Source organism: Mus pahari, chromosome 12 (assembly GCF_900095145.1).
Source record: "Mus pahari chromosome 12, PAHARI_EIJ_v1.1, whole genome shotgun sequence".
In the NCBI taxonomy this organism is placed as follows: Eukaryota; Metazoa; Chordata; class Mammalia; order Rodentia; family Muridae; genus Mus; species Mus pahari.
The window spans coordinates 27,650,801-27,657,767 of record NC_034601.1 but is presented as its reverse complement, the minus strand read 5'-3'; the positions used below and the strand labels follow the sequence as shown (position 1 = coordinate 27,657,767).

At 40.3% G+C, this 6,967-nt stretch overlaps 1 protein-coding gene across 2 annotated transcripts in view; it reads right to left on the bottom strand.

Moving 5' to 3' along the window:
- Positions 1-551: 551 nt before the first annotated feature.
- Positions 552-6,967, bottom strand: part of Tfrc (transferrin receptor) — a 23,964-nt gene continuing 17,548 nt past the window's right edge. For both annotated transcript variants that reach the window (XM_021209456.1, XM_029544478.1), the window contains exons 17-19: positions 6,457-6,678; positions 4,586-4,726; positions 552-3,239 (exon numbers count right to left, since the gene is read on the bottom strand). In XM_021209456.1, coding sequence (XP_021065115.1) covers positions 2,997-3,239; positions 4,586-4,726; positions 6,457-6,678 — 606 coding nt within the window. In that variant the 3' untranslated portion in view covers positions 552-2,996. The remainder of the gene's footprint in view (positions 3,240-4,585; positions 4,727-6,456; positions 6,679-6,967) is intronic.

The following is a 6,967-nucleotide window of genomic DNA, read 5'->3' as shown; positions in this document are numbered from 1 at the left end:
GTTTTTCGAGACAGGGTTTCTCTGTGTAGCCCTGGCTGTCCTGGAACTCACTCTGTAGACCAGGCTGGCCTCGAACTCAGAAATCCGCCTGCTTCTGCCTCCCAAGTGCTGGGATTAAAGGCGTGCGCCACCATGCCTGGCTGGAATAGGCATTTTTGTATGCGTATTTTGCCTGCCATCCCACCTCATGTATTCAGTACCTGTGGATTCCGGAAGAGGGTAACAGATCCTATAGCTGGAGTTATAAGCACTTGTAAACCAAATAGGTGCTGCGCGGAGAAGCTAGGCCCTCTGCAAGGCCAGTTAATACCATCTTTCCAGGCCCAATTTTTAGAACCTATAAGACCAATTTTTGTTGCTGTAGAATCTATCTAAATACACCAAGGACGAGGAGCTAGATCAGAATGTCTATCAAGAGACCATCAATGTGTCTGTGTAACTACTACTCTGGTGAGGTTGATAGTGGAGGAGGGCATGGCAGAGAGCTCCAAGTGCATAAGAACTCTATAGCTAGTTTTGCTATGAAATGAGTCTGACAAGTTAGTATATTGGAAGTATTTTATTAAGTCAGGGAAGGAATCTTCACATTGTTACATACCAGCTGTATACATTTATAAGGGCACGACAGCAAAAACAGTCGAGTGTAGGTTGGCAAATCTAAACCAAAAGGCATTCAAAAGCTAACACAGTAAAGGTCATGCAAATTCTAGCAGTGAATCATGACAAAAGCTTGCTCTATTTTTATCTTCAAATTCTACATTTTTACCCAACAATAACCTGATAAGCAGCAGAAGCTATTGCTCAGATTCACACTTCACCCAAGACTAAACCTTACCAACTTACTGCTTTGACTGGAAACAACCCTTACAGCAAAGGTCACTTCACAGAGAAGTCTATGCAAAATGTATGCCCTTCATTCAAGACTTGAAATCCCATTATGCACGGTGATGCTCATTCTGGTACAAGAGAAACACTGTGAAGACTGAAGGGAAAATTGAGTAGCAAAACAATTCAGTGAGGCTCAAAATAATCTGGTGGATGCAACTTGGGCAAGTGGTGCCCAGACCCTGAGAGCCTAGTGACGTTCTCAGGGGGCAGCTTTGAACTGCCCCCACGGCAAACTGATTAGATGCGTAATGATGGCTAACTAGTCCTTGTTAATGTGATCTTGCTCATTACCTACATAATTCTTAGCCACCATAATGATGAGCAGGTACATAAAGATCCTTTTGCAAGCTTTGTCTTCCCAACACCCATTATTCTCTACTTTCTACCCTCCCAAAAACCAAAAATGAATTCAAACTTCTAAGAACTACATTTAGGAAATAACATGCAAATAAAGGGAGACAGTTAAATTCCTTTGTCACCAGCAAACATTATAAACGTATGCTTTTATTCCATAAACCAGAGATAACAAAATACCCACATTTTAAAAAAAGGATCTTGAAGTAATGATTTTACAGCAGTTGATTTTACCCACCAAATGCTCAATGACCACAAATGACTTTTGAAACTAAAACTAAGGAGCTACAGGAAGTTGGGAATTCATGTTAGATACTAACGATCTTCAAGCTTTGAAGATGTCATCGCATGAAGAAAATTATGGGAAACACTGTTCCCGATAATTACGTACACCCTTAGTGTAACATATGGAGATCACTGTCTCCGATATAGACACTGTGGTAGGCAAAAACTACCTTGTTCTTTATACATTATGGAAGACACTGCTCCCGATAATGTGAGTTAAGTTTGTGACAAAGGTACTGGAAATTTTGCAAAATTGATTTTGAGTTACATCTTGAATAAATTGAGCTGTAAAATTTTGTAGATGTAAGTACTACCATAGCATTTAAATGACATTTAACTTGGCCACAACTCACTGCACTTAGGAAAACTATCATTTTTTTCCCCAACTCAATTAGGAATCTCTTATTTAACCCAATCCTCTTCTAGCTCATATTGTTTGGATTGTGGCTTTTCTCCTTCCTAAAGTTGCAAGTGCTGACCATAAGTGCAAAACTTCCAGTATCTGTGGGTCTCATTAGCAGATGCTGCTTTTATTCAAAGAAAACGACAGTATAACTGTCATAATTATGGAAGGCACTGCTTCCGATAATTATCTTCTATATAAAAAAAAACAAACCACTATTTATAGTGAACTCTGTCACTGATAAATAAACAATAAATATCTCAGTGCCAAAATGATAGAAAGCTTTCCTGAAGACTAACACTTTGGCCAAAACTTGGCAGTGTGTTCTTTTCAAGTCTGACAAACTGAGTCTAAAACTTGTTCTTTTTCAGAAAATGTTGGAAAAAGAAAAACAAAACAAAAACAAAGAACTAAAGACTATAGGGCAGATGCCAGAGGAGAGAAAACTTGAAGTCTTTGGCTTCTGGTCTCATCATAAATAACACCAAGGTTAAACCAGTAAGGCCTTATTCCTGTAAACGACAAATAGGTGCAGCATAAGGACCTATTTTCAACCTTGCTGGCAAGAAAACAAGTTCCATCTCTTCTGAAAGTACTGTCTAATTTAGGGAAATGCAAACCAGCTAAATCCTTAAGGGCATACAGCTCAGTGGAAGATCAGATGGAGTTGGGGAAACCACACCCAACTACCACTTTGACCCTCCACACATTGACCAAGCACCATCTTCCTCCTACCTCAAAAGACACTAGTTAATGCCCTCAGGACATATAGCAATGTTCTTACAACTGGTTCTGACATTTTCATGACCATGAAGCAAAGAGGAAGTTATTATAAAGGACTCAAAAATTCTAAAGATAATCTGAGAAGATATCACAAACAAGGAAAGTGTTATCCATTGTACTTGAAGTGTAGGTCCAACCCTGCACTAAAAGCTGCTGCCTAAAGACATTATATGATTGGGTAGAATTTTAACATTAGATTTTAGAGCTCTAATGAAAATTTAGCACAACCAACACAAGTCTAGAAACAGACTACCCTGCTCTTATTTAATTATGCATGTTACATTTAAAACTCATTGTCAATATTCCAAACGTCACCAGAGAGGGCATTTGCGACTCCCTGAATAGTCCAAGTAGCCAGAGCCAACTGGTTTCTGAAGAGTGTTTCATTAAAAGCAGTAATATTTTTTTGACGAAGCTCCAAGTTCTCCACTAAAGCTGAGAGAGTGTGAGAGCCAGAGCCCCAGAAGATATGTCGGAAAGGAGACTCTCTTGGAGATACATAGGGTGACAGGAAGTGATACTCCACCTATAACAAAGATGAAACTGCTTAAACAGTGCTATGACTTGTGACGTCTTCTTTCAAATGTTAAAACCTCTCTGAATCAGACTACTGAGAACTCAGTTACATTATCATCTTCTAAGTCTGAGGCAAAATGTTACTCCCATTGTTTAAAAAAGCAAATTAAATGGTATTGGGGTTTTTAAATTAAAAACTAATTATACCAGAAAGCAGGACTATTGGGTTGGGGAGCAGGGAGGGGGGAGGGTATAGGGGGCTTTGGGTATAGCATTTGAAATGTAAAGGAAGAAAATATCTAATAAAAACAAAAACAAAAACCAACCAAACAAAAAAACCCAATTATAGCCTTGCCTTTAATCCCAGCACCGGGGGCAGGAAGATCTGTGAGCTCAGCGTGATCTGCAGAGCACAGCTTTCTCCATCACTTTTACAAGCTTCCTGGGATCTAATTTAGGCACCTGAGATTATTTCTCCCAAATTGGCTATGATAGTTAGCAGAGCTTCATTCATGCCCAAAACTCATTAAAGATTTTTTTCTAGGGCTGAGCAGTTAAGAGCACTGACTGTTCTTCCAGAGTTCAATTCCCAGCAACCACATGATGGGACACAATCATCTGTAATAGAATCCGATGCCCTCTTCTGGTATGTCTAAAGACAGCTACAGTATACTCACATAGACGATAAACTTAAAAAAACATTTCTTTTAAAAACAATTGCTAGGGTTGGTCTGGAGAAACAGCTCAGTGGTTAGAGATTAAGACCACTGCTGCTCTTGCAGAGGACCCGCGTTTAGATGCCAGAAGCCACAAGGTAGCTTAAAAAACGCTTTAAGTGCAGTTCCTCGGTGACTGGAAGACCTCTTCAGGCTTTCTCCATACCAGGTACAAACAGGTACATATATGTACATGTGGGCAAAACATACTTACACATGAGTATCTTAGGCACTCACTACTGAACCATCCATGCTGTTCCTAAATGGCTTTAAAAGTATAAAACAGCCAGGCAGTGGTGGCGCATGCCTTTAAGCCCAGCACTTGGGAGGCAGAGGCAGGCTGATTTCTGAGTTCGAGGCCAGCCTGGTCTACAGAGTGAGTTCCAGGACAGCCAGGGCTACCCAGAAAAACCCTGTCTCAGAAAGTATAAAACAATGAACATAAAATTAATGCCTTTTCTATTCCCAGGTTAGATAGCACACGTTTAGATCATGATACAACCTGGAATCTGTACTCAGTTCTGAAGCAGCAAAGGATTGTGGGTGCCTGGCGCTACCCACTTTCCTTTTAAATAAACAGAAGCACTGCTAACTAGAAGTTTACATGCATTAGCTCTTTCTTTCCTAAGAGCACACTTACTTTCATAATACGATCATTGATTTCCCTCATGACAAATCTGTTCGTTTTCTCAGCATTATGAAAATCAGTTGTTAGCCTAGAAGTAGCACGGAAGTAGTCTCCACGAGCGGAATACAGCCACTGTAGACTTAGACCCATATCCTGTCAAAGACGAACATTAAATTGTTCATTAGAAGTTATACTTTCTTTTAAGGTAGGGTGCCAGCATTGTCACATATTTGTTGCCCAGGGTTTGTTGGCAGTCACTAAGGTGGCCTAGGCTGGCCAAAAAACTCAATTTCTTATCTAAAAAAGTCAGATGAGAAGAACTTAACTTACTAATGTGAATTTTAAAAAACAACAGAGGACAGACAGTAGGTAGCTCGATAGCTGGGCAAATGAAACTGCTCATTAGGTAAAGCTATTGTCCACCACGCCTGTAGAACGCATTCAAAACGCCAGGCCCACACAGGTTTCCTGCTTGTGCCTTCAAGCTGTCCTGACCCTCACATTTGCCATAGGATACCCACCTCTAATAAAAATGTAACAACAACAAAAAACCATAAAGCCTAGTAGGTACCAGCTCTGCCTGTTCTTTCTATCCAAGCCCGGTTCAACCTACTTATGAGTCACAAATGACAGAAAATACAGCTCTGCATTGGAAATACTGGAGTCTCCTAGGTACCCAAAACTTTTTCAAATAAATTGTGGGTCTTAAGTCAAATTTCCTCCTACAAAAGACTTCAACTTACATATAATAAATAAATAAAATCTAAAAAAAAAAAAAAAAAAAGTGGGGTGGGGCTGGAGAGATGGCTCAGCAGTTAAGAGCACTGACTGCTCTTCTGAAGGTCGAATTCCCAGCAACCACATGGTGGCTCACAACCATCTGTATAGGATCTGATGCCCTCTTCTGGTGTGTCTGAAGACAGTGTATTTAAATATAATAAAGAAATAAAATCTTAAAAAAAAAAAAGAAAGAAAGAAAGAAAAAAGAAAAGACTTCATATGCTGATACTTCAGCAAGAGGAACCTCTTGGGGCATGAATTAGTCCTTACAAAAATCCAAGAGATTTCTCAACTGTGTAAAGCAGTGACTTCACTCTTGGGCAAATATTATTTGTAATAGTCGACAGGGGGAAATGACCTACACAGCAACCGACAAATATAGAGAAAAATGCAATGACTATGCATACACATTCACTTCTAACAAGTAAATATGTCAAGCACAGTAAGACCAACACTATCAGACACGGCCAACCTTTTTTGAAAGGATGCCATGTCCTTAAATACCTTATGTAGATAACCTGGCTTTAAACTCGGGATGCACCTGCCTGCATATACCAAGTACTAGGACTGCACACACACAACCACCATTCTCAACATGTCCGATTTCTGACATTGGGAAATGATGTTGCATCTACAAAGTTCATGCTCAAGATGACATAGTTGAACTTAAAGTGCAGACACAACAAGTTAAGGTTTATCATTGTGTTGGGCTGCATTCATAGAAATCCTTGGCCAAATAAATGTGGTTGCTGGACCACAGGCTGGATACACCTGCTACATGATCTCATTCATGTGCCATACAAAAGGCTGATCTAGCCAAGTGTTGTAATGCAACGTACACAAGAGGGAAAAGCTGGATCTGGAAGCAGACAACTGTAATTCCAAGATCTGAAGGCTGAGGCAGAATATTGTTCCGAGTTCAAAGCCAGTCTGATTAATATTAAATCTCTGCCTCAGAACACACAAAACGGACACACACACACACACACACACACACAATTTCATACAAGTTGAGAGAAGAAATGACAGTTACCGGAAGGTAACGAGGAGGGTTTAAAAGTAGATCTAAATATAAGCTAAATAAAGAAAACTTAGGTGCTTACCCTGATGGCTGCTTTGAACTGGTTCAGATCCCTCATAAATGACAGTAGTTTGCTGTTATACATCTCATAGTCCAGGTTCAATTCAATGTCATGGGTAAGTTTAATAATGAACTGACCAGCCACTTCTGCTGCTGTACGAACCATTTGGTTGAGCTGAGGGACTTTCTGAATCAATGCCTCATAGGTATCCAATCTAGTGCCCAAATAAGGATAGTCCGCATCCTAGAAGACAAAGAAAGGCTGTTATACTAGTGTGGGTTTAGAGCAGGAGTCTCACCTTTTGGGTTTACCATCAAGGCAACAAGCATGGTGGGAAGAGCTCACTGCCAGTTATCCTCAAACTTCCACACATAGTAGGCCAAACATGTACCTACACACTATAGTTTTAAAAAAACCTATGAGGTGGGCTGGGCACGGTGGCGCACGCCTTTAATCCCAGCACTCAGGAGGCAGAGGCAGGCGGATTTCTGAGTTTGAGGCCAGCCTGGTCTACAGAGTGAGTTCCAGGACA